The sequence below is a fragment of the Passer domesticus genome, chromosome 11 (genome assembly GCF_036417665.1).
Source record: "Passer domesticus isolate bPasDom1 chromosome 11, bPasDom1.hap1, whole genome shotgun sequence".
In the NCBI taxonomy this organism is placed as follows: domain Eukaryota; kingdom Metazoa; phylum Chordata; class Aves; order Passeriformes; family Passeridae; genus Passer; species Passer domesticus.
The window spans coordinates 1,209,557-1,236,487 of record NC_087484.1 but is presented as its reverse complement, the minus strand read 5'-3'; the positions used below and the strand labels follow the sequence as shown (position 1 = coordinate 1,236,487).

Below are 26,931 nucleotides of genomic sequence, written 5' to 3'. Positions count from 1 at the left end.
GAGCTGGGGAAATTGAAACAGCCCTGCCTTGTGGCATTGCAAGTGCAGCGTGCTGCCTGTTAAAATAGAGACTGGTGCAGGGAGCTGCTTCCAGAACGTTCTCAGGGTTTTGCCTTGGTTTTGTCCCTTCTGTGGATGCCCTAGCCCTGGCAGTGTTCAAAGCTAGGCTGGGTAAGGACTTGGGCAACCTGGGCTAGTGGGAGGTGGCCCTGCCCATGGCAGGGGGGCTGGATGGGCTTTAAGGTCCCTCCCAGCTCATTAACGTTCTTTGATCCTATTAGTATATTTTGCTCTCTTTTTCCCTGAAAAAGAGAATAAAATAGAGATTAAGGGTAGTCCATATCTGAAATAATAATTTTAAGTGATGTGTCTTGTGGCTTTGTCAGCTCCAGAGAAGAATCCAGAGGAACTGACACCCAGAGTGAATCCATGTGGGACCTAAGCAGAGTTTTGGGACTCAAGTCCAGGACACTTCCCAAAGTGTGAGCCTGGCTCAGCCTCTGCTCCATTCCTCAGCCAAGGAGAAGAGCAAAGTTTCATCTCAGCCAAGGCTTTGTTTTACAGGAGTTTAAAAGACCCTAGGGATCATTTTGGCAACAAAAGTGACAGTTTGTTCTAAACAAAGCTCGCTATCTTCTCAATCTTGCTAGTAATGTTTTTCTGAGTCAAGACACAACAACCCAGGAAACAAAGGAAGAGGCTTCACCCTCCTCCTCCTGGAGCTCTGCTCCTGACCAGGGAAAGGGGTTTGGAACCTTCAGCAGCTGGCTCAGGGACCAGCCTGCTCAGGAAACATGCATGGAAATGAAGAAAACCTTGGGTTCTCTTATGAGGTATTTTTAAATCTAATTTTAAGCTACTTAGTGTTTGACAGTAAAAATACACACAGTTCATGACTGTGCTTGAGGATGTCCCTGGCTCAGGGGTTCTGTGTGACACTTTCACACACATTTAAAAATCTCTGCTAAACTGGAATATGTCCATCAATGCATTTGCTAATTTTCTGTTTGTTTTCTTTAAGACTGGGGCCAAGGAAGCCTTGAAATACAGCCCAGAGTTCTCCTTCATATGAAGCTGATTGCTCCCGGCCGGGCCTGTTCCCGTGGTGTGCCCAGCTGAGTGCCCATGGTGCCTGCAGAGGGCGGCACAGCAGGGCCATGCATCACCTCTTCGGGCTGGTTTTGGCACAGAAGGACCTGTCCCGGGCAGGGGATCTCTTCTCCCTGGAGGATGCTGAGATCGAGGGAAGCCTCTCTGAAGCTCTTGAACAGATCAGGATTATTAGTTCAGCTGCAGTGAGTGAAACGTTGTCCTTAATAAAATTTTAAATGAGATAATATTGTATTAATAAGGGAAGGGGGTATATAAACAATTTAAATTTCTGATGAGACTTGAAGAGCAAATATTTTAAATATATTTATAAATTTTAAAATATGTATATTTTATTTATATTATATATTTATTTATATGTATATATATTTATAAATTTTATATTATATATATTTATCTTTTGATATCTATTTATATAAATATTTATATTTTAAAAAATTTTTAAATCTGCTGGCAAAATCCAGTTCCCACCAGCTTTAAAGATATCTCATATTTGTAATAATTTTTATTAAATAATTATTTAAAGCATATTAAAGATTATATGAAATTACAGGGGTCCATACCTTCCCAGTAATGAGAACTAAGACCTGTGGGATAACAAATTCCAGAGTTTTATCACGCTGAACATTTGTTGTAAAAGTGAACATGGAAAAAAGACACTGGAATGCTACAAAAACGTAATGGGGTGGGGTGCTGGCAGAGCAGTTCAGTTCAGATGTGCTTTGCTTGCCCCAGGACTACCAGACCAACGACAACGACCAGGCCGTGGTGGAGATCTGCATCACGCGCATCACCACGGCCATCAGGGAGACTGCCTCCATCGAGAGGCACGGCAGGGCCCTGGTGGCCCTCTGGGAGTCCTGTCTGGAGCACAACCTGGCCCCCTCTGGCAAGGACGAGGATGCCCCGCATGCCAAAATCGCCTCTGACATCATGAGCTGTATCCTGCAGGTAGAGCTGGGCTGAGAGCAGCAGTGTCCTCATTGCCCGTTGTTTTTGTTTTTAAAATGCTTTGGGAACTCTCTTTTTGGGTGCTTGTGAGTGGTTTATGTTTAAAACTCAGAGCTGGGGGAATTGCACCGTTCTGATTCCTCCTCTCCTGAGATCATTGAGATAACTCATAGAATCATGGAATGGTTTGGGATGGAAGGACCTCAAAGCCCATCCAGTGCCACCCCTGCCATGGCAGGGACACTTTTCCCTGTCCCAGGTGCTCCAAGCCCTGCCCAGCCTGGCCTTGGGCACTGCCAGGGATAGGGCAGCCGCAGCTGAGTTATAAAAGTACATTTGCTGCTCCCTAAAACAGAGCTTTTATTGGCAAGTTCCTTTGCATTAAAACAAAGAGGTATAAACTGAGATTTCCAGCAAATGTGGGGGACAGTTGGAACAATAATGAATATCTGCCAGCTGGGCTGGATCTCAGGCAGGTCTCTGTTGATAACGGCAGCAGGGAGGTCCCCAAGGTTTGCAAACATCACTGTATCAGTTTATTGAAATCTGCTCTTCATTGTCACCTCCACATCTTCTGAGTGTGCCTTCCTGCCCTGATGTTTATCATGGAACAAATTAAACCTTTCTCCTTCCCTCTGAATTCAAACCTTTTCTTAACTAAGGATTTTATCTTTATTGTAAGGGGTGGGGGGAAAAAAAGAATTGTTCTTTAGAATTTTCTTAGATCTTTTAAATCCTAGTCAGAGAGCCAAGCCTTATCTTCCCATTCTTTGTGTGGAGTAGCAGAGCAATAACTTGGAGCAGCATTTGGCTCCTGCTCCGTGGTGTCTCAGCCAAACATAACAAGGCATTATGTTGATTTAAACATGCTGCTGCAGAAAGCTTCATTTATTTGGAGGGCTTTTCTCATTAAAGATGCAGCTTTTGGTCATATGGCAGCTGCCAGAATGATCTGTCTTGACACCAAGGGGTGGCTGCAGCCCCTTCCTCCTCAGGGGCTCTGGAAGGGAGTGTCCACTGCTTGGCATGTCTCTGCTCCAAGGGAGAATCCTCAGAGCTGCTCAAACTCTGTGGAATTACAGATTTGGGGTTTCTCAGTCTAAATTTATTCTATTCAGAGCTGCTCCAGAATGAAAGTCTAGAAAGTCTGTTCTGCCTTCCTTTGCACTGTTCTGTTGCTGTCTCAAACATCTGGGTTCCAGGTTTGCCTGGGATTTCAGCTGCTAATTAGACATAATCACACTGCAGGATTATTTTCAGAAACAGGGATGTGCTCCAGTTTCAAAGATCTGAGTGGAGAGGAGAGCACAGCACTGGTTAAGGAGGCTCCAGGGGGAATGTGGGTGCTCAGTGGCACACAAATGTGTCCTGCTGCTGGGGGAATTCAGCAGGCAATGGATGTGTGTGCTTTGTACACACAATTTTCTGTATAAGTAATAGCAGAAAACCTTTCCTGACCTTGTTCCAAGCCCCAGTGTACACTCAGGGACCCTGAGGCTTCAGAAGCTTGGAGCCATTTTAGGAAGAGGAGTTTGTATTCCTGAAGGATCTCAGTGCTCAGAGAAATTGGCTGGAGGTTCCCTGAGCAGCTGTGGCTGCCCCTGGATCCCTGGCAGTGCCCAAGGCCAGTTGGACACTGTGGCTGGAGCACCTGGGACAGTGGGAGGTGTCCCTGCCATGGCAGGGCTAGAACTGGGTGAGCTTTAAGTACCTTTCCAACCCAAACCATGCTGGGGTTCTGTGAGTTTAAATAAAAATATGAAATCTTAATGATTACAGAATAATTAATGATCAATACTAGAGCTATTACACTGTGAGCAAGTGTCCAGTGCAGTTCCAGGGAGTGGCTGCTCCAAGGTGTTTCCTGTGCTTTGGGATGTTGGATACAGCCTCTGTCTTCCCAGGGAGCCCCAAACACAAAATCTCTCATAAGAAATGGCAGCATGTAACTAGTGCATTTCCTATCTTCTGTGTTTTATTTATATTGATTTTTATTTATGCACCACATATTTTGTTCATGCCCCACTGCTTCCTCTAGCAGGCGACAAAAATGGGACTATTCTTAACATTTCCTGCTGCAGTAGTTTTAAATTTCTGTATTTGCTCTATCTTTGACTCCTGCCTTCAGTGGTGGTACCAAAACATGACCTTTCTTGACAAGTTTTTTTCTCTTTTCCCCTTGGTGCTTTGACTTTGGTTTCCCTACTCTGCCCAGCACAAGGCTTTTATATAAATCTTTTATTTTTTCCCCTCTTTTTGCAGAATTACAACCGGCCTCCAGTGATGGCCTTGGCTGTGCCAGTGGCAGTGAAATTCCTGCAGAGGGGCAACAAGGAGCTGTGCAGGAACATGTCCAGCTACCTGTCCTTGGCTGCCATTGCCAAGGCTGAGCTGCTGGCTGAGCACACAGAAACCATCGTCAGGAGTGTCCTGCAAGGTAGGCCCAGCCCAGAGCTGGGGTTGAATCCAGGTGTGTGACCAGATCAGGCTGTGCTAGCCATGTACAGAACCATGATCTTATAGAATCAATCAATCATTAGGGGTGGGAAAGACTCCACGATCAATTCAACCATTGAACAAATCATATGAGCTGTATAAAGCAGACCTATGGAAATATCTATAAATGTGATCAAATGTATTAATCACACTCGAACAGCAGACTTTCTCAAAGAATATGTGAATTTACTGCAGCTCTGGAGGTTTTGGTATGGATTGGCTGACCCACAGGGCAGGAAATACATCTGTACTCGTTAATATTCCCTGCTAATGGACTCCAAATTATCAGCCCTGATATGAGGCACCAGCCATGGAGCTCTTATCCTTCCTCTCAGTGTCACTGGCAAGGCTCCAAAAGAGAAATGGGGATGAAATTAATCCCATTCTGTGGTGGAACAGTCAGATGGAAGATATAAAAGCTTTGTAGTGGTTCTTTCATTTTGCCTATGTTATTAGCTTTATATAGAACAATGTTGCTAATCTCTTTACATTTTATTTTTTTGTGGTTTAAAAAGCCAAAAATATTCATTCCTCTATAAAAAGAACTCCAATTGAATTGGAGTAATAAAGTTCACAGTGTTTGTTGCAACACAGTGCTACTGCAGTGGTAAAATCAGTGTTCTCCTTTGAGAAGGGGTAATAGCAGTAAGTAGCAATAACTAATTATTAAAATAACATTGTTATGAAGGTGTTAAGCTCTCAAAATAAACATGTGCATCCTGTATTTATTAATATATAAATTAAGTTATAAATTTATTCTTTTAAGACTTACTAATGTGCTAATGTTGTGTTGCTTCTTGTAAATGCTGGGTAGTAACAGAAAGAAATAGCGAATACATTCATGGTTTTGGGAAAAGTGATGCACAGCCACAACGGAAGGTTTCAGCATGGCTGAGTTGTGTATTTATGTTCTTCCACCAGCAGATGTTGCTGTGGATATCAGGTTTGGGAATTCCAGCCTGGAAGGGGCCGCTCAGAACAGGCAAAATGATTTGTTTTGCGTAGTGACTTAATTACACTGTACATAATTGGTGTTTGAGGCTGGGTTTGCAGCAGGCTGGGAGCTGAGAGCTGCCCTGAGAGTGTTTGCTGAAGGGAGCAGGAGGCGAAGCTGCTGAGGATGGATTTCCAAGGCAGTTTTTGGAGACAAAGCCGTGTTGTGGGGCTGCACAGACGGGGCTCAGCCTCGTGGCACCAGGCTGAGCAAACTTTGGCCCCTTGCCTGCAAATGCTGGAGAGGAACTGGAGTTTTTCATTACTTGGGGCAACTCTTTGGCTGCACAAGCAGGTTCTTATCTCATTAGCTAAAAAAGAGCTCTTTAGGAAGGGTTTGACGCTCTGGCCCAGTGAGCGTGGGCTCTGAACTGTGTGCTGACACCATCCATCAGCACCGGGGTCACACGGATTTATTCCCATTTATTCCCGAGGGACAGCAGCAGCTCTGCCCTGTAATCCGAGAGTCCCATGGCTGCTCCCCCTTCCAGGGCAGCTCAGGCATCCTGTGGTGCTGGGCTGTGCCTCAGCCTCGCTCCTCTGTGTTGGCAGTGCAGGACTGCAGAGGCTTTTTCATAACGGGAGCCCAAATTCCCCAAAATGCTATTTCCTCCAAACTGCTGACAAAGGAAAGCGTAGTTGAGTGAGGAAGGAAGGAGAGAAGTGTGCTGGAGGAGGTGGGCTGTGGTGATGGGCTGTGGGAGAGCTCTGCTGGTGCTGGGGGTGATGAAGGAAGAGCAGAGCACTCTGGAAAAGGGAAGTTTTCCAGCTGAGTCAGTGAGGATGGAAGGCCTGGCTTGCCTCTGGTCCTCTGCCAAACCTGAGCTGAGACAGGAGAGGGACCCCTCCAAGACAAAGCATTTCAGGTATGAGCTGCAGTAAGAGGAGCAGCCAGGAAGGATTTCAGGAGATCTTTCTGAGGATTTTCCTTTTCCTGCTGCATTTCAGGGACATTTGTTTTCACTTAATGGAGGGTACTGAACAGAGGGAGGATTTGAGAGTGGTTTTGCCCTTGCACAATGGTGGGACCCTGAGTGTTTCTGTAACTCTGAAGATCTGGGTTTTGGCTGCCAGAGATGAACAGAGGTAATGTTTCATTGTTCTCTAGCTAAGGTTATTTGCAGATATTACTTAGTGAGGGATTTTTGTCAAGTTTATTGCCAAGCATTTATAACGTAGATACATTTTTATTGCAGGGTAACAGGAGAAATCCCAGCAATCAGAGCAATTCTTTTCCCTTAAATAAGCAGTGCTGCCAAAATTTTGGAGCAGTTCGTATAACTTTAGGTATGAAGTACAACCCTCTTGAATGGCACAGGAAAGTGGAATTTACCTTTTTTTACTACTTTTGTATCGAGGCAGCAAGGATCTGTCATGGTCAGGAGGAAGTGTTGCAGCAGCATGTCAAGAAATTTGTCAAAGTCTGTTCTTAGGACATCTGTAGAGAATGAGAGAGACATGGGGATAGAGAAGAAGGATGGGCTGCTTCCAGGGGAAATAGGAATTGTTTGAATAAGACATTCCTCATGATAACTTCTTTAGAGGCTTCAACAGGTAGCAAGTAATGGTTCTTGTTGTAAATGGTTACATACACAGTGAGTAGGGTATTCATCATTCTCTGCTTGTGCTCTGTTTTCTACACGAAAATCTGCAGTTCCTTGGCTCTGCAGCTGCTGCTGTGCTCTGTATCCAGCCCTAGGCTTTTAGGGGATTTGGGATAAGTTTGTGCAAGAGAGAAGAGAATCACTGGCAGTGAGCAGCAATTGTATCTTGTACAAACCCCCTGAGGACAGCAAACAAGTCCAAGTGTACCTTAAAACCTGGCCCCAGAGGGCCAGGATTGTGCATGGGGTCCCTGCTCCTGTGAGATGTTGCTATTGGTGTTTTCTCTATCAGCAGCTAAAACTGCATGGTTCAAAATGTGGAAAAAGCCCCACCTGGGACTTGGTTCAGACTTTGGTTTATGAGAAGAGTTGAGAGTTTTAGTCTAGTAAAGTATCTTTATTTACAAAACAACTTTACAAAAATAATTTCAATAAAATTATCACAAAGTCAATGTACAATATAATACAGCTGCATTTCCTCCCACTGTCACATCAGATTATGATGGGGAATATTATTTTTATATCAATCCGTGGCATAAATAATGCTTTAAACAAGGAACTAGCTTTCTTAAAATCTACACATTACTAACAATGATTAATAGACAACACACTTCTTGATTTGGGTGATTCCTCTGTAAATTTCACATTAACACTATAGAACCCAAGGATTGGAGGGAGTCTGGAATGGTTTGGGTTGGAATGGACCTTAAAGCTCATCCAGCGGGGACACTTTCCACTGTCCCAGGCGCTCCAAGCCCCAGTGTCCAGCCTGGCCTTGGGCACTGCCAGGGATCCAGGGGCAGCCCCAGCTGCTCTGTTTTGCAGAGCCAGGTCAGATTTTCCTCAGCAGGGATGTTGGGAGCTCCATTTGGCTCCTGAATGTCCATGGTGACCCTCATTTTATACATCAGAGAACCCTGCACTGGAGAGACGGAGCTGCCTGACCCAGGAACAGCTTTCCCAGTGCCACGCTTTGGTGTGTGGCTGTTTTCAGGGTTTCTCCAGGACAGCAGGCAGAGATCGATCCCATCTCCACAGTGCCTCTTTCTGTCACCTTGCAGGGCTGATGTTCCTTGGGAATCCCAGAGGCAGGGGCTCCTGCAGCTCTGGCTGTTTCAATGTTGCTGTTCAGCTCTGTGCAATCCATTCCTGTGCAGCCCCCAGCTTTAGGACACGTACTGGGCCCCTCCGTAGGGCAGCACCTCGGTGACCCCCCAGCCCACCACGTTGCCCCGGGTGCCACAGGTGTCCCCCGTGCTCTGAGCTGTCACCTCGGCGGGGCTGAGCACTCGGTCCCACAGGTTAAAGCCAGTCAGCTTCCCCGAGAAGGCCAGAGCTTCATCAAACCCCCCTCCCACGCAGCAGCCGTTCTTCTCCTGGCCCAGCTGCAGGATGCCCCCGTCGGGGATGGTGTGAGCCCCAGCCACGTCCCAGGCGCTGGCTGCCAGCTCCCCCTGTGCCCACAGGGATGCAGATCCATTCTCTGAGCTCCAGGAGCCGCACAGGTGGAGCCACTTGCCAGGAACAACCACATTTGTGGCAGCCAGCTTGTGCTGGGCGCCGCCCACGGCGAGCACGGCCGCGGCCCGGCTCAGGTACAGCTGGATTTCATAGGGGTTGAACTTGGTTCCGTAGGAGAACACGATGGTTTTGTCCAAGGCCTCGGTCACCTTGAGCCAGATGCAGGCAGTGAAGGAGCTCAGGGTCATTCCAGAGGTCGGGTGGACGCTCCCAAAGATCTTCCTCGAGCGCATGGGGAACAGAATTGCGGTTTCACAGCCTGGAAGGGTTTAGAAGATTGTCAGGTAAATAAGAACTGGTTTATTTGTGTGTGCACAGCTGGGACCTTTGACACTGCATGGCATCATTAAGGTTGGAATTGCCTCTGTGATCACCCAGTTGTGGCTGCCCTATCCCTGGCAGGGTCCAAGGCCAGGCTGGACACTGAGGCTTGGAGCAGCCTGGGACAGGGAAAGGTGTCCCTGCCCATGGCAGCTGGAGTTGCAACAAGATGATCTTTAAAAATCCCTTCATCCCACATCATTCCATGTTTCTGTGAACTGCCAGCCAAGCAACACTGCGTTCACCACTCAGCCAGGCTCTCAAGTGCCACATCCACCCATTTCTGAGCTCTCCCAGGGATGGGGATTCCATCACTCCTCCAGCAGCCTGTCCCAGTGCCTGATCCAATGCTCACTTCCAGGCTTCCCAAAGGGAGCTGAGAGCTCAGCTCATCCAGTGGGATGCAGGAACCTACCCCAGGATAACTGGAAGGAGCTGCCAGAGCTGGTGTGGGAATTGCTGGACACTATAACAAGGGGTAATCTGGCTGCAGGAATCTCTTGGCTCTTCTCTGCCTGCACAGGGGGGACTGTACACTCCTGGGACTTCCAAAGGGTTAATGCAGCCTGTCTCCCTTGCTGCTTCCTTTGGGAAGCTGGGCTTCCCACTCTGAATGGAGCACCTCCTCCTGGGAGAGGGACTCTGTCAGCCCCTGGAATTGGGTAATTCTGCCAGGTAATTGAGCAACCCTCCCTTGGCGCCACTGAAGCGATGTTCTATCCTCTGTTCTAAGTGTGGAGTAGGGAAAATACCAACACTGTGCAGAGGGAAGGGGTCTGAGATCCCCTCAGAGAGCAGGTTTGGCATTCCCAGGAGAGGGGGGAGGCTGTGCCTGGAGAAGGGAACTGCTGGGAGGCTGTCCCATGGATAATGGGCATCAGGAGCTGCTGAGAAGCAGAAAATGTTGGCAGGAACATGCTGAGATAGGTTGCTTCCTTAATTTCCATGACTCCCTTTCCTGGCCCTGCCTTTGGGATTTTTTGGTCAGGAGCTTTCATGCACACTGGTTAAACAGGGGAAATGATGTGACAAGTGATACCTTTTAACCAGCTCTTCTCTCATGTCCAATTAATCCAAGTGTTGATAATAGAAATTACATTAGTTAAAACCACTAAGAGAAATTTATGCAACTTGGGAAAGCAACTGGAGATCAGTAAAGCCAAGACATTTCTGGTGGTTTCTCTGCTGTTCCCTGGTTGCACCTAAGTTAATATCCAAGGTGACAGGAGGGAACAAGCAGCCCCTTCTCCAATTAAGCTGCTTCATTTCCTGTTTAAAGAAGCTGGAGGATCCGAAATGTCTAAAACGTGTGTGGAAATTTCTGCTCCAGGGAATGAAGGACTCTTTGTGCCCTCCAGGACTGAGCTGCTGTGGTATTTCATGGGCTGCTTCCCTCCAGCTTTGAATGGATTTTACATCTCCCATTGACCCTTTTGAGGAGGGGCAGGGTCAGTAAGCAACTGCTGGGGATTCTCCTTAAAATGCTACTTAGGAGCACTATTGTGAAAAAGCTTTTAATTAGCAAGCTTTCAGGCTCTATTATCAAAGCCTAAACAAAATTAAAACCAGCCTCAGTGAAGAACAAAAAAGTGTGATTAGAAAATCTCTCCAGAGTATGGCTGGCAGTAAGTCAAGATGTGAGAAATTAAAGTCAGTTGCTAAAAATTCCCTTGGAAAAAAAAATCCAGGGAGATACTCTGGAAGTACTTAAAATGTAGCCTTTAAATTTACAAGTATGGTTATTTTATGTAAAATCATGTGGGAACCAGTGGAAAGAAACCAAATTTCCACTGATGATCCTCACTGCAGATCAAGTTTGTTGCTCTCACCTAGGGCAGAGCAGCTGCTGAGGCTGGCTGGGGTACAGGGAGATAAGGAATGAGATTGAGCATATTCCTCTTTTCCCCAAACACAAACTTTGCAAAGAACACAAAGACCTCCTCCCAACGCACAAAGATTTCTGAGGTGGTGTGATAAAGCAGTGAAAACAATTTACTTCTAAAGCTGAGTCTGCCCTGCGTGAAGGGATGGGCTCAGGTTAGGCTGTAAAGGCTTTGATGTGAACAATGTTGTGGCTTTTGTTGCCTTTGCTGTAGCAATTACTGCTCCTCTCCACTCCCTGGGGTAAGAGCTCTCTCTGGAGATGCTGCATCCCCTCCTTCCTACACACCCACCCTGCGGGGGTGGATTTTGGGGGGGTTTAGGTGACAATAACTTATACTTGTAGAAAACAGAGCCACTAACCCACAGTTAGAAGGCTGGCCGTGAAGCTCGCTGGTGGGCAGGGTGATTTCAGTGCAGGTTATCTTGCACATGGTGATTCTGCACCCACACTGAAACAAATGAGGGGCTGCTCTGCCACACCCAAGCTGCTCCTGCTTTTTTGGGTGTCCCCTTGCCCTGCACAGAAAAGCTGAGTTGGGATTTGAGGCGTGAGCCCACCTTTCTACAGCCACCCCACTGACCAGTGCCAGTGCTTTGGAAAAGGAAAAATCCCCCAAACAACAGCAGCACGGGTCACTGATTTCTCTGTGCCAGTGGGAATATTCAGGGCAGAATATTCCCACTGGCATGCAGGGAATGTGCCCTCCCTGCCCTGGAAGTGTGCTTGGCTGGCTGGCAGCACCATGTCCAGCTCTTGGACACTGGAGCTGGTGAGGAGATGTTCACGGAGTAAGAGGAAGGAGTGGGAACATGCATGAGAACAGGAGAGCTCTGTGACTGCTGCAAACTCACAGGAGTCACCAGCTGGGAAGGAAAAAGGTGAGAGAACATAATCTGGATGTCTAAAATACATGTACTGCTCTCTGACAATGGCTTTGATCTGGGAGAGCCTGGAGGAGGTGGGATCCTGGCTGGCTCTGCCCTGCACGAGGACTTTGATGAAACCTATCTTTGATCCCACGTTTGAAAAGCTCAGTACCTCTTTTTGCACCAGTTCTGGGGTTCCCCCCTTCACACACAGCCTGTTCAAAGCTGCCCTGCTGCTCCTGGGGCTGCTTTGGAGCCGTTGCAGAAGGAGGTGCCCAGGAGGGGCTTTGTGTTAGTTTGGAGCTCTCAGGCTGGCCTTACCTGCTGGCAGCAGGTGCTGAGCTGCCCACTGCTGTGACGCCCTCAGCTCAGCCCGGGTCTGCTGCAGCTCCTTCCACACTGAGCTCAGGATGAGGCTGTCCCCTGTGCTGGCATCCAGTTTGTGCTGCTGCAGAGCTGTTTCCTGCGCCTGCTGCTCGGCCCTGCGGCGCCAGGCGCTCTCCAGCCAGCCCAGCCTCAGCGACACGTTGTGGCTCAGCTGCAGGACGTGCTCCAGAACCTTCCCTTGCTCCGACTCCTGCAGCCTCCTGGCCTCCTCAGCCTGGTCCCTGCTCCTCGCCAGCTCCTGCTCCACCTGGGACACCACGTGGGAGGTGACAGTGGCGAAGGTGCCCGCCAGGGTGGTGGCCAGCTGGCTCAGCTCTGCCTTCAGGGTCTGCAGCTCCAGCCTGGGGAGCTCATCCAGAGCCTGCAGCATCATGTTCTCCTTCATCTGCGAGTTCTCCAGCATGATGAACAGCTTGTCCCACTTGCTGTGCTCCCGCTGGCAGTCGCACGAAGCAGCTGGAAGGGAAGGTACAGATGTTGCTGTTCCTTTGTACCGAGTTTTACACGGCAGTGTTTGGTAAAACCTGGCTCTGCAAGGCTCGTGTCCTCTGGACTGCCACAGAATCGTGGGCTCAGACTGGCTTGGGCTGGAAGGGACCTTACAGACAATCTGGTTCCAACCCCCTGCCGTGCTGGGGCCAGTGCCTTTCCCTCTGCATCAGGACAGAACCGTGCAGGGGTGTGATCAGAGATCCTAAACCCCTGGGACAGCAGCAGCCTTTTGCAGGAAAACTGAGAAATCAAGAGCCTAGAGCACAGTCCAAGACACCCCATCCAAGGGCTTTACCATTACTGCCCATAACAATCCACTGCTACGAGCAAGAGCTTCTCCCTCTGGGAAAAGTAAATTATGTTTGCAGTAATAACTCCTACAAGACCTAGGCAGCACCAAAGGCAGTTCTGCACTTGAATTCAGTTTAAGTTTACTCACCTTCCTCAGTCGCAGGGGCTGGACCCTCGATTTCATTATCCAGGTTCACGTACATGAGCTCGTAGTCATCGTCTTCATCCACCACAGAGCCAGAAGCCCTGAAAACACAGAGCAGCAGCGTGAGCAGGGAGAGGAGCTCTCGGGGCAGCATTCTGCGGGCTGCTTCCTGACGATCCTTGGGCGGTGAGGGGCTGCGGGGGGCTGTGAGAAGCTGCGGGGCCGCAGCAGAGCTGGAGCTGTGCGGGGCTGTGCGGAGGGAGCTGCGGGGCTGAGCGCTGCGAGCGCCGAGCCCGAATGAATGAGCGGGCGCGCAGTGAGCGCAGCGCTCCCGGCTCTGCCTTTTGGCCGGCAGGCGAGGAAGGGAAGGGAAGGGGGCGGGCAGCTTGCTCAGTCCCAGCCCTCCAGGTTTGCCTGGGCGATGCTCTGAGTGGCCAAGGGGAGAGCTGTGCTCGCCCCGGGGCGGATTGGGACGGGGCTGGGTGGGAGCGCTCGGGCTGGGCTGGGTTGTTTTGTGTCGTTTGTGGAAAAGCCAGTGTTCCCTGCAAGTTCAGTTTGTGGTGTGTGCCAGGGCTCGGGAGGGGATTGGTAGAAAAATAAACATACCTGGAGTTGGTTTGGATACACGTGTCTGGTTTAGCTAAATAGAGCTTTTTTGGAGGGTTAGGCGCTGCTGTATAATAAATTCTATTATATGCCAACAGTTTATTGGTTTAAGCAATAAAGGAGAGCTCTTAAGGAGTTCTAACAGCTTCTTAGGGTCCTGCTTTTCCAGCCCTAATTAGCACTTACACCACCATTACTCCGTGGGTAATCTGTTAGTGCTGTATCCTGTTTTGGGAACTGTAAATCTGCAGCTGCACAATCAGAGTTGTGTCTTTTACCTTTGAAAATGCAAAACAAGGTGCTTTTGGATGAAACATTAATTTAGTCTAAGTCTTATTGGTATTAATCAGGTTTAAATTCTGTAATCTTATTGGTTCAACAGGCCATTAATCATGTCAGAGATGCTTTGCTTAGGTGAGATTAGGGGTGATCTCATACAAATTGTGTATTGGCTATGAAATATCCAGAGAATAGCAAAAATCCCCTCCTGTAATTACATCTGACTTGGAATCTATGTTCTCTTTCCATTTGTGTCTCTGGTTTTGCTTATACAAACCTGCACTACCTGGGAGGAATTCCTCCCTGGGAGTGTGGTGGGGACAAGGTGGGGATGGGGCACAGGTTGGACTGATTCTGGAGGTCCTTTCCAACCTAAATGATTCCATGACTTTCCAGTAGGTATGTGCCAAACCTGAGTCATCCTGGGGGAAAAATTAGTCCTGGTGCTTGAGTTTCGTCTTTGGAAGCTCCCTTTGGAGTGAAAATCCAACTGCCCATGGGACACTCGTTCCTCCCGAGCTCTCTGTGCTGCTGGGATGGGCAGAGCTGGAGCTCGGGGCAGCCTTTTCCAGGAGTGGCTGCAGGGCTGGCACCCCCCACCACGCCCCGGGGTCCCTCCCTGCCTCCTGTGCAGCCCTGGAGTGTCCCCAGCTGTAGGACACTGTGTGCTGGAGTTGTGTCATTCCCAGCGTGTGGTCTGCTTGGGAAGGGTGAGGAAATCTAATCTGGAAAGTATTGGGGGGTCAGGGTGGCAGGGAAGGAAGAGGGAAGGAAGGCATTTAGGGAATTGAGTGGGATGTTTTTTCCATTCTCACACAACAAACATTTTCAGGCTCTTAGTTTAGATTGAGGCAGATGTAGCAAGAATGGGAACAAGTGAATTATTCAAAATTCCCGATATTGCCTCTGGCTGTCTGAGCTTTGGAAATTAGGGGGCTGGGTGTGCATAAATCCCCTCAGAGCCCACAAAGATGTGACAAACAGCTCTGAGTATCCTGTGCTACCTCAAACATGAAAAGACCAGAAAATGGCCAACTGGGTTGTGCCTGCTGACCTTTCTTGAGGTCTCTGAAGAAAAGACCCAAACTGGGATATCTGGGATTATTTACACGTGTGCACACAGGTTCTTCACTTAAAAGCAATTCCATGTCAGTGAGGTCACTTCAATCTCGCTGCAGAGGGAGGGGATTGCTCTGATTGCCTTTGCTTTCCATTTATCTTGGTTAGGGAATATCAGCCCAGCAGTGTTTGCTGCAGGAAGCTGCCCAAAGCTGCGCTAGCACAAAGTATTTTTTGTTAGAGCAGTTTGGTGGCTGCAGTCCATCATCTGTGATTGCATCACTCCTCTGATACACCCCACACTCCAAATGCTCCTTTGCCAGACTAAATAATCAGTCTTCCCTTCCAGATCCCTTCCTAGCCCTGACATCCCAGCTTAGGCAATAGCATGGCTCAGGTTGGTGTCTTTCCTTGCTTAAAGCTGTTATTTTTGTTACTGCCTCTTGGATTCCTTCCCGTCGCACGTCTATAGCTGGGAGGAAATTTGCCTGTCCAGGAATACGGGAATTTCATCTTTTGCAATCATTGCTGAAATTTGACTGGAGTTTAAGGGCTCTGCTCCACATGGGCAGAAAACTCCAAGTGCAAACTAAGCAAGGGCAAGTGCAAAGAAAGGACTTTAGTGCTGGAAGCACGACGTCATCCAGAGAGAAAAGAATTTTTGGTGTATTCAGTACAAAACGTTTCCATTTCAAACTATGACATGAGTCTAGGAAAGTTCCAGTGAATCCATCCTCATCCTGGGTAGGGAAGGACCCACAGGGGTCCTCCAGTCCAATCCCTGGCCCAGATTCCCCAACAATCCCACCCTGGGAGCACTGTCCAAACTCTCCTGGCAGCTTTGGGGCTGTGCCCGTTCCCTGGAGAGCCTGGGCAATGCCCAGCACCCCCTGGGGAAGAACCTTTCCCAATCTCCAGCTTCTCCCTCTGGGGGAATTGGTGCTTGGCATCAATCCCATGGAATATTAGTGGTGACATTTTTATCCAGATCCACTGAGAATCATCTTCCATTGGGAAGAGCCGAGGGAATGTGGTTAGAAAATGGCCAGAGTGGAGCAGTTTGTTCATCTTCTCAGGGTGATTCATCAGCAAATCTTTCCTTTGCCCCTGGCCCTTGTGACTGTGTAGAACAGAACAAGATGAATTTGCCATGTCCATGGGGTGGGAGTGGGGTCTGGCCTGGCCTTTGGCACTGCTGGGGCTGCATGGGGGGCTCGGAGCTGCCTCTAGGAAGCAGCCAGGGATTCTCCAAGCAGGACAAGGTGCAGAAGTGTGGCTGGCTGGAGTGGAGAGCCACTCCTGTGAAGGATAAGGACCCTCAGGGATCATTACAAGCTGTTGGGCTCAGAGCTGTCTGAACCTGCTCTGAGTTATGTGCTCGCTTTTTGGCTCAGGGGGAGGTTGTGAGACCCAGCCGTGGCCTGGGGTGCATTTTCTGTATCTGGCAAGAGCCCCACGTGCTCCAGTCTGAACCCAAATGTCCTTTTCCTACCATCCATGAAGAGATCTGCTTATCTTCCAAAGTTATCCGGCTCAGATGAAAATGGGAGGAAAAGCAGCAGGCCAGAGAGCTGATTCCTCTTGGAAACCAAATCCAAAGAGGCCGTGAGGACTTCCAAGGGTTTACAAAAAGGAGCCATACTAGGTTGCAATAGGCAGATGTTTTCCATATGTTGCTCAAGTGAAACTTAAATCCATTGAGGCAGGCATGTACTGCGATGTGAAGTTATATATTTTGGTATGAGCCTGGGCTTCAAATTGAATTATGCACAGACATCTTAAGAAAATGTGTGAGAGAGGGTTTAGCATATCTCTGTCTGTCTGCAGTTGGCTCTCTCTGGCTCTTTTCTATTCCTGGAAATGGCATCCTTAACTATTTCTGTTCAAATGCATGTTTAGCTCTCTGTTCACCAACTATTTCTTCCATATGATGTTTATTTAATTTGAAAATCTGAATCGCAATTTTTGTCTTTTGTTGGTTTTGTTGTTTCTTTGTCATTTCTCTCCTTTTTTCTTCTCTTGTTTCTTTGTTAATGGAAATCACACTTAGTTTGGCCTAGGACTCAACAGAACATCATCCAAAACGGAAAGCTCATTAAGCAGCATTCTATGACATGCAGAAATAAAATGATAATTAATAGGAATTAGTGGGGGGTTTTTTATATAGTGTTGTTATGCCTGCAATGATTTGCTCTATTTTGATAATTTATTTGGTTTCTTGGCCCAATATATAATTTTCTACAATTTTATGCTTCCCTGGTTTTTTGCTGATGATCCTTCCAGGCCAGGTTGGAGCAGCCTGGTGGAAGGTGCCCAGGGGAGGGGTGGAAGGAGATGAGCTTTAACACCTCCCCAACCCAAATAATTCTGTGATTGTTGACCTGCTCTCTCCAGAGCGTGCTGGTGCTGTGGGGCTCTGCCCAGTCCTGGGCACTGACTGACAGCTGGTCCCTGCCTGTCTGTCTGGGTTTGAAAAGGCAGGTGTCTGCTAAGGAAGGCAGGAGCCTGCTGTGACATGGAAAATGTAAACTCCCTCCCTCCAAATTATTATCATTTTGAAATTAAGGGGCTCTGAGGTAAATCTATGGGAATAGGAACAACAGTTCTTTAGTAGGGAAATTAAAAATACAAAAATACAAAAAAGAAAACAAACCAGAGTCAGTTTAGGAGCTGAGCCCTGTGGGTCAGGGTGGAGTCCCATCCCATGGGGGCTCAGCCCTCCTGCAGTGCCAGCTGTGCTTCTGCTGGAGCAGGGATCCTGCACAAGGCTGGGGTTTTCCTCTGGAGCTCCAGGGCTGCTGGAGATGGGCCTGGTGTTCCTCTGGGAATGCAGGGCAGGAGAAAGCTGCTCCTCTGGGAATGCAGGGCAGGAGAAAGCTGCTCCTCTGGGAATGCAGGGCAGGAGAAAGCTGCTCCTGTGGGAGTGCAGGGCAGGAGAAAGCTGCTCCTGTGGGAATGCAGGGCAGGGGAAAGCTGCTCCTCTGGGAATGCAGGGCAGGAGAAAGCTGCTCCTGTGGGAGTGCAGGGCAGGAGAAAGCTGCTCCTCTGGGAATGCAGGGGGCAGAGGCTGCTGTGCTGTCCCAGGCTCAGATTGTATCCAGGTAGGAATGCTTGGCTCCTCCCCTGGGCGGAGCATCTCCCCATGGGATGATGGAATTTGATCAGCCATACAGGGACACTCACTGGCCATGGACAGAAGATAATTAATAATTAATGACGCTTTAACGGAGAAGATCTGGAGGGAGGATTGGCTGTGGGAGAGAGAAAGAACCCAGCCCGATGAACAGCAGATACCTGCCCCAGCTCTGACAGATGGCAGTGGAATCCACAGCCCAGCCACAGGCTTCAGCCTCATTCGCTGTCCCTGCTGTGTCCCCAGGGAACTCCATGCTGCTGCGGGTGCTGCCCGCGCTCTACGAGAAGCAGCCGCGGCCCATCCACGCCCGCCTGCGGGAGCTGGTGGCACCCATGGCCCAGCTGGACCCCCCCGAGCAGCTCCACCTCCTCAGGCTTCTGCACACCGTGGCCAGGAAGAGAGAACTGGGGGTAAAGCATCTCCCTGCCCCTCCTTTTGGGGGGTTTGTGTCTCACAGGCTTGGTGAGGGAGGAATCGCACCATGCAGGGCAGTGCTTTGCTGTGCTGATTCCCTGTCAATTCCCTAATTCCATCCCAAGTTCTCCACCTAGTCATAATAAGAACATAGCAAAGACTCTGCTAGACCAAAAGGTCTGGGTCAAACCATTTGTCTCCAATGGTTTTGGCTCTTCCTCTGTCAGCTGAATGTGAATTCCCTTTGCTGTGTTTCTGTCAGTGTACATGAACTGTTTTAAAATCCACGTCAAGGACAATTAAAATTATTTAGAAACTAATGAGAACTGATAATCCCCCCCAAAATAAGAACAGAAGAAGGGGTTGTTTTATACCCGTGTCTGTGTCTGCATGTCTTTTCTACAGCTGCAGCAGTTTCCCTGAATCCAAGGTGCATTAGTGTGCCTGTGTACCCTGAATTAATCCCTCAGTACACAACTGCATCCTGTTTGGCAGATGGCTCAGAGGACTACACCCTCAGTCTCCCGAAAATTGTGTTGTTACAAGAAATGACAACTTACCTACAGCACATTTATTATGCAGTGAGGGTCTTGCCCCCCATTTTTCCCTCTATTCCTGCTCCTGACCTTGTCACGTTTAGTTTCTGGTGGAACCCAAAAATTTCTACAAGTACTTTAATTTACGTATTATTGGGGAAGGCTGAGTCTTATGTTGTTTTAATCAATAAAATATAGACTGGCCTGGAGCAGGGAAAATATTTAGTAAAGGTGAGTTTTGGTATTTTTTTAATTGGGCATTTCCTTACTTATTTATGCATAACTGCCATATTTTAAAGCAGAGCTTACCCTTACTCCATATGTTCAGTTGAACTTGGATTGACCTCGGTGATAGCTCTATGCAAAGGTCACCAAGGGTGGAAAACTTCTATTAACTCAGAGTCTGGTGGCTTATTTTTATCACTCTGGTGGTTGTATCTCCTCTGGTTATATGTGTTCACAATTCAAAACAGCGATCCAATTTGTTTCTGATTTTTTTAACAGGTGCTGAGAGAGTGTTTGCCATTTTTATTTGGACACCTGAGGGACCCCAACCACAGCGAGGTGATTCTAAACATCCTTCTGGAAATATCCAGCTACGAACCTGCAGCCTTGGCCCCGTTCCTTCCCACGCTGAGGGAAATTGGAGAGAGTTTTCCCAGTTTGATTGGGCAGACAGCAAAGATCTTCGGAGCTGTTGGACATCTTGATGAGGTAAGGTGGGAAACAAGAGGACTTGCTTGGGTGTGGGGTTGGGGTTGCTTTTATTCTTGTATAAAGTGTCCACATATTTCTTACCTAGTAACCTGACTGCCCTGCCGTGGAATGGTTTGGTTGGGAGGGACCTTAAAGATGATCTTATTCCAGTCCTTCCCCCTTTGGCAATTAATTTGGGTGTGTATTGGCTGGGCCTTGTGTGTCTGAGCAGCACAGGAAGACACCATCCTCACTGTTTCTACTGATCTGGAGCTTTATATTCATGTAAAATTAAATTTATCTCAGAAGAATCAAAACCAGATTTGGTTTGGCTTCATAAATCTTATTTCTGTTGTGTGGAAAGAGGAGCCAAAATCCCATAGAGGCCTGGGAGCCAAATGAAGTTTTTTGTTCTCTCCTTGTTTACTTCCATCCCCCAGCAAGTTTTACTTTTATAAGATCTGCAGGTGACCACATTTAATTCTGTGTTTACTATTTGAGTGTCAGCATTTTCTAGAAAGTTTATGGTTGCTAACCAGCCAATCCTCAGCTGAGCCCAGCTGGGCTCAGAAGTGAAGGATTTCATTTGGATTCTGTGTTTTGGGGTATTGAACCAGCTCTCCCCATCTGGGTGTCTCTGAGGCTCCATTTCCGCTGAGTTCTGCTACTTCAAAGGGGCTGAATTTATTTATTTTGCCTTTTGTTGCTGTGATTGTTTTATACCAAACCAAGAATAAGCGAGGAACCAACTGGCCCTGTTGGATTCCATGTAGTGCTGGAAATGACACACTAGAGTAAAGTTTACAAAGACATGATTCAAAGAATATTTTCCCCTTGCATTTTTAACCTGTTGGTTTATGTGGCTACATTGGTCTACTGAGTGGAGCACACACAGCCTGCATTGAGCAGCTAATGTCCAGTCTCCCTGGAGTAAATGTTGAGAAAGCTCTCACCATGTCCCTTGCCATGAGTCTGATTTTTTGGGAAGCTGCTGACTCAGCAGCATCCCAGCCTGTGGGGAGGACACATTTGTCATTTGTTTGCTGTGTTTGTCACTGACATCCAGGACCCTGTGCTCCAGACTTAAAAACAGGGATAGAGACAACACCCAGAGGGTGGCAGAGGTGAATGTTCCACCAGGAGAGCAACAGTTCCTCTCTCGTTTTGCTTCCTAAAAGGTTAGGAAGCGTAAATAATTCTGAATTATGGGAGATCTTGGAATGACAGAGTGGTTTGGGTTGGAAGGGATCTTGATGCTCCTGTCCTTCCCCTGCCATGGGCAGGGACACGTCAGTCACCCCAGGTTGCTCCAAACCCTGTCTAAGCTGGTCTTACAAAAAGAATCACCTCACCTAAGAGGGGAAGGAAATGCCTCCATGGCTGATTGCTGAGCAGAGGTGAGCTCATGGAATCACAGAATCTGCCAGGCTGGAAAACACCTCCAGGACCATGGAGTCCAACCACCAACCCATGTGTGCTCTGATGGTCTCATCTCTCAGCCCCTGTGCCAGGGCCTTCCCAAACCCTCCCTCATCCCTTGTCCCCCTCTCCCCTGTCCTGACACGAGCCGTGCTGTGGATATTCTGTCACTTCCCAGACAGGAATTGGCACCCCCTGCCCTGCCAAGCAAAACAAGCGGGCAAGGAGACATTAATGGCAGTGCTGGAACTTTATTTGTTGATGTTTTATTTCACTGGAAGGCTTGCCTGGGGAAAAGAGGTGGCAAGGATTGAGGCTTGGCCCTCGATGGTCGAGATTGTGCATCTGAGCAGCAAATCCTTGCTGGCTCCTAGAAAAACCCTCTTGTGCTTCCAGGGACCCTGGGAGAGAGGAGAGCTCTGGAACTGAAAGGTTGCCCCTTGTTTGCACACACCACTTCTGCTGGTGTCAGCGACACTCTCGGGGGGCAAGCTGAAGCCAGAACTTGTCCCTTAACCATAAACTTGTGCAAATGAAAAACCATCTTGGAGCTCAGAGCAGTCGGACACTTTATTTTTTTCCCCTGTTTTGAACCACCTGGGAGTTGGAGTTATTTCTGAAAGCCTTGTGATCTTTTTGTAGTCTCCTGAACCTGTTTTTAAGAAAAAAGCACAGTTTGCCACACACCTCATTGTTTGTGCTTTAGCTCTTCACCTTCTGGCAGATGTAATGCCATAAAATGCAAGGGCTGCTTACGAGAAAATACATGAATACATCAAACAGGCATTGCTGAAATAACAAGGGGTTATGTGCATCCAAATAGGGTTTGTGAAACATTTTGGATAAGAACTGTGGCAGGGATAAGGGCTGCTTTCATGTTGAGCTATTTTGCTGTAATTTTGTTTTGTATAACAGTTACATATTATATTACTCAGGCGAGTTTATTGTTCTTTTACCTCACTCCAGGCGAGTAGCAGCATTTCAGCATGGCTGGAGACTCTCCAGCTGGATCAAAGTGACAGGAAAATGGTCAAAACTGCTCCTCCATTTAGTCTGCTGCACAGTTTGTTTAGAAAACAAAAATGTGTTTTAAATGTTAATTGAGCCTCTGTTTATCTCTTGGAGGAAGGATCGGCTTTCAAATAAATGAGTAACTGTGCACCAAAAAGTCAACCTTGTTCAAGCCATTGAGGAAAAACCTTGGTCACATCAGCCCAGCCCAGGGTGTAGCTGGAGCCTTCCCCCATATGGCTGAAGGGGTGCAATTTTTCTGATCCACTCTTCCCATTTATCCCTGTCATGCACGACGCAGCAGAGCTGCTTTTCCTTGAATTACGTTGGTTTGCTCTTCCAAAAAAAGTCTCACCCGTGATGCAGGGCCACGTCCTGCCAAAGTCCCCCGGGTATTTTTATAGCCCAGCTGGGTCTGGAATCAACCTTTCAGCAGATTTTGCTCTCTGGTTACGAGGTCCCAGAAGAGAGGAGGAAGTGGGGCTGGGACCCTGCAGAGCCCCGAGCACGTGCGTGGCACATGAGCTCCCTGCTGGCCCTTGGAAGAAGAAAGCTGTTTGTTTTCTGCCTTTGTTTGTGCTTCAGCACAGGCTGAAATCCAAACATCTCCCAGTTTCTCCATCAGTCTGCTGGGGACCAAGTGGGCTTCCCTGAGTAAAAGGATTCCCCCAGTGAAGGATCTGAGGGGAGTTCCTGAGTTAATTGCTGGTTTTTCCACTGCTTTTCCCACGTGGGTGCTTTTAGGACTGTGGAACCCAATCTAATTAGGAGAACTCTAACAGAGGAGCCCTAAACTGGAGATGCTCAGATCCTGACTGGATGTTCCCCGTTCCTGGAGGTGTTGGTGGGGCTTGGAGCAACCTGTGGAAGGTGTCCCTGCCCATGGCAGGGGTGGGACTGGGTGGTCTCTAAGGTCCCTTCCAAACCATTCTCTGGTTTTATGAAGTAGCTGGGCCAGACTCATGAGAGGTGAAAGGGGAGCTTGGTGCTGCTGGGGCCCTGATGACTGAGCCAGGCTGATCTACCAGCCCAGAAGGATGTAGGGCCCTTAAAGAGCCTTCAGGGATCTGGCTCTAGGTCTGAGGAGAAGACAAGATGTCCTGAGTTAGGCTGGGTTAGGTAACACCAAGAGGAACAAAAGTCACTTCAGTGAAACCACAAATAAACTGTGTTTGAGGCAGCTGCTTGTGTCATGGTGGGGCAGCCACTCTCCCCCAGGGACGGTGACTCAGTCCCAGCACACAAAGCCCCTGACAGCAGCAAACAATGAAATCCTGTGTTCAGCCCTGTTCTTATCTCCCCACGCTGCCCAGGAGCGAGCCAGAACCTCCCTGCTGTATCTGGTGAACCAGCTGGCCAACATGGAGCACTCCTTTCACCACCTCCTGCTGCTGGAGATCAAGAGCCTCACGGACACCTTCTCGAGCATCCTGGGCGCCCAGAGCAGGGACATTTATCGCATGAGCAACAGCTTCTCTGCCATCGCCAAGCTGCTGGCGCGGCAGCTCGGCACCGACGGCGCGGCGCCCGCCAGGTACTGCTGCTCTGGCACAGCCCTGCTCGTGCCCTCAGTGCTGGCTTTCATGGCTTCCAGATTCTGTGCTGCCTGAGTGTGTGACTCTGAACTCCATACCAAGTGTTAGCTTTACAGCTCAGGCACACAGAACAATCCCTTTCCAGCCCCAGAACTAAGGACACCGCTGCAGCTTCAGCCCCAAAGTGCAAACAGCAGGGGATGGAGGAGAGCAACCTGGGAGGGTGGGACTGCAGAACCTGGGGCTGGGATTGGAGAATTAACCCCAATATGGAAAGGGACCAAAACTTATAAAGGGGTGAAAACTCCTGACTTGGAGTCCATGCTGGGTGCATCCTGGGCAGAGCCACGGCCAGGCTCTTGTGCTGCCCAAGTTCCTTTGAAGGCCTTTTAATAAATCCCTGCTTTATTCCTTTAACTCTGTCTAGCCTCTGTCCTAGGTAGCCTGTTTAGGCATCACTGTGAGTCACCAAAATTCCCATTAAATATACTCCCATTGCCATGAAGAAAGCCATGCCCCAGATAAGTAGATTTAAGCAAGCTAAAAAAGCCTTGGTTAAAAATAAATCAGTAAAGTCAGGCCTCACAATTATCAGTGAGTTTACTCTAGAAAATGCCCACTGAGGGTGATGAGAACAATGGCTGGCGTAGCTCCCTGATGAAGATTTGCCCAAACAAAAGTCTGAAAAGAATTTCTGAAGCATCCACAGCGAGATGTTCTGCTGTCTCAGCTGCTTCTGACTGTGCATCCTAAGGTTGAAATGTTGTGGGGTTTGTCACAGTGAGGATGGGAATGTTATTTAAATACAGGGTGGCAGTCACTTCTAATTAGTGAAAGACTTAGACTTAGATTTGTGTATCCTGCAGTAGGTCAGGGGGACACACAGGAGCAGTGATTCTTTGGAAAAATGGAACACAGGTGTCAGAAAACTCCTGACAGTGAAGGCCAGCCCTGGAGCCAGACTGAAGCAGTGGAGCCAAAACACTGAGCTCAGCGGAGAAACAAATAATTGGTGTCCTGGAGAGAGGTAAAAATGAGAAAGGAGAGGAATCCAGATAGAGCCCCTCGTCTGACTACAGAGAAATGTCCAAGCCTGACCTGGTGGCAGAACCTCAGCAGAAAGCAGCCCTCAGCATTCCCAACCCATTGTGGTCCCTCCATTTATGGTTGAAAAATTACTTTGTTTGTTAAAATGCTGTGATATTCCTGTTCCTTATTATATTCTGGGCTTAGCATTTATCTCTAGAGCTGTTAAGAAAACCCAGTTAAAAACAAGGTTTTCATCAAAATCTGGCTGTTTCTAGCTAAAATTTTCTCTGTTAAGGACACGCTGAAGAGTAGAAGCTTTATTGTCCATGTGAGTGTGGTTACAGATGATTTTCTCTCTCTGCTCCTTGATTTTATTTATTTTTTTATTTGTTTTAAATTTCATTCCCTCCCCCAACCCTCTGTGCCCTCATTATCTCAACATGGCTGTGAGAGATCACAGCAAAATGCTGTTTTTTCACAGTTTTTAGCTATTTGGTTTTACATTTCAGGCCTGTATCAAGCAGAGTATCAGCTAAATCAGACAAGGCTGAATGAGAACTCTGCTGATCTAAGCAGAGCTGGTTTTGACTCGTGCTTGGGAAGTGGGACCAGTCCAGATGTGAAGGTGGAAGTCCCCTCCCAGCTCTGGAGCTGCTGCAGCCACTTAGCTGAAGAGCAGCAATCCAGAGTGTTTGTGCTGTGAAGGGAAAGCAGGATTTTAAACTGTGGGGCTGGATTATAACCATTCCTTCCAAAACTCCTGTGTTTATATAAGGAGAAGCTGATTTCTTCAGAGCCATGGCTGGCCTGGCGTTGTTTGGCACAGGGAATTTTACATGCAGGGACTGGGGAGCATAATCAAAACCAGATCATGCCCTGCTGCTCCTTACTGTCCCCAAATTCCAAGTTATGCAGTCCCAGAGGGGCTTTTAAAGAACATGTGCAGGGTTTTAATGGACTTATCCAACCTAGAGGGGCAGTGCAGTCAATTAAAGGGGAAGAAAGCTTCAAAGTCCTGGTTCTGTGTAAGAACTGAGCTTAAGGGGCTGCACCAGGGCTGCTTCTCCCCGTGCTGTGGCTGCTTGGAATTGTTTGGCACTGGGACAGGAGAGATTTAGGTTAAATACGAGGAAGTTCTTCACTCATAGGGTGGGCAGGCCCTGGCACAGGGTGCCCAGAGCAGCTGGGCTGCCCCTGGATCCCTGGCAGTGCCCAAGGCCAGGCTGGACAGGGCTTGGAGCAGCCTGGGACAGTGAAAACGTCCCAGTCAAAGGAGATGGAATGGGATTATCTTTAAGGTCCCTCCAACCCAAGCCAGTCTGGGATTCTGCTGACAGTTCCATGATCTTTCCTCCACAACTTGCCTCCTTCAAACTTTCTTGTCCATCCTATTTGAGGAGGTGATTTTCTCTCCCCTAACAAACCACCTCACCCATCCTTGTAGCCTTCATGAGCACAGAGGTGAAGCCCTGGCCACAACCCCAGGTGCATTTTCATAAATCTCCCTTTGGGATGCTCTTTCCCCACCGTGAGCTCCCCACTGCTGGTGTGGTGATGGTGCTGGTGCTCTGGAGAAATGCCCTTTGTGCTAATGCATCACCTGGGCATTGAGGTGCATTTGCCCAGAGGATTTAAAGCATGAAGCCATCAGCAGCCTGGCACTGTTTTTGGCATGATGGTTTCCCCATGAGCTCGTGCACCCTCCTCCTCCTCCTGCAAACAGCTTTGGTGTAAGCTGATCCTGCTCCAGCAGCCTCAGCAGTGCCTCTTGCCAAGACTGCAGACAATGGCTGGTCTGAGAGAGCTGGAAGGGGAGCCCAGCAGGAAGGGCTGCCAGGGGTCCCATGGGCTGGGATGGAGCCCTCACTGAGGCTTTTGGGGGGTTTGTGCTTTTGGCTCCCCAAGGAACTGATGTGGGCACAGGGCTGGTGCACAGGAGAGCTCCTGGGCACTCGGTGACCCTCTGCTTCCCACTTGGAATCCTGGCACCAGCAGGGGCAAAAATGGGATGGTGGCTTGAGGAGCCCACCCTCCACACCTAGGAGTGACTTCTTTCTGCTCTACATACAGAGAATAGGGTTCATCCATGGTTCTTTTCCAGCCATAATAATTCTGTGGTTCTTTAGCAGAAGTACTTCCTTGCGTTCCC

The 26,931-nt window shown here is 48.5% G+C and overlaps 2 protein-coding genes across 13 annotated transcripts in view; one reads left to right on the top strand and one right to left on the bottom strand.

The window, feature by feature from the left end:
• VEPH1 (ventricular zone expressed PH domain containing 1) overlaps nucleotides 1-26,931 on the top strand; it is a 63,205-nt gene that overhangs the window by 12,803 nt on the left and 23,471 nt on the right. For 8 of the 12 annotated variants that reach the window (XM_064385055.1, XM_064385053.1, XM_064385054.1 and 5 more), the window contains 6 exons: nucleotides 1,022-1,295; nucleotides 1,846-2,061; nucleotides 4,324-4,498; nucleotides 18,386-18,552; nucleotides 19,597-19,806; nucleotides 23,532-23,752. In XM_064385055.1, the coding sequence (XP_064241125.1) occupies nucleotides 1,158-1,295; nucleotides 1,846-2,061; nucleotides 4,324-4,498; nucleotides 18,386-18,552; nucleotides 19,597-19,806; nucleotides 23,532-23,752 (1,127 nt within the window). In that variant the 5' untranslated portion in view covers nucleotides 1,022-1,157. Of the gene's footprint in view, nucleotides 1-386; nucleotides 834-1,021; nucleotides 1,296-1,845; nucleotides 2,062-4,323; nucleotides 5,429-18,385; nucleotides 18,553-19,596; nucleotides 19,807-23,531; nucleotides 23,753-26,931 lie in introns of those variants that run through there. The other 4 variants (XM_064385049.1, XM_064385047.1, XM_064385056.1 and 1 more) reach the window with 3 other exon arrangements.
• On the bottom strand, nucleotides 7,602-13,359 carry PTX3 (pentraxin 3). The gene is made up of 3 exons (XM_064385058.1): nucleotides 13,066-13,359; nucleotides 12,069-12,590; nucleotides 7,602-8,934 (listed from the first exon to the last, which is right to left on the bottom strand). The coding sequence occupies exons 1-3, from the start codon at nucleotides 13,214-13,216 to the stop codon at nucleotides 8,321-8,323; spliced, it is 1,287 nt and encodes a 428-aa protein (XP_064241128.1). The 5' UTR covers nucleotides 13,217-13,359; the 3' UTR covers nucleotides 7,602-8,320.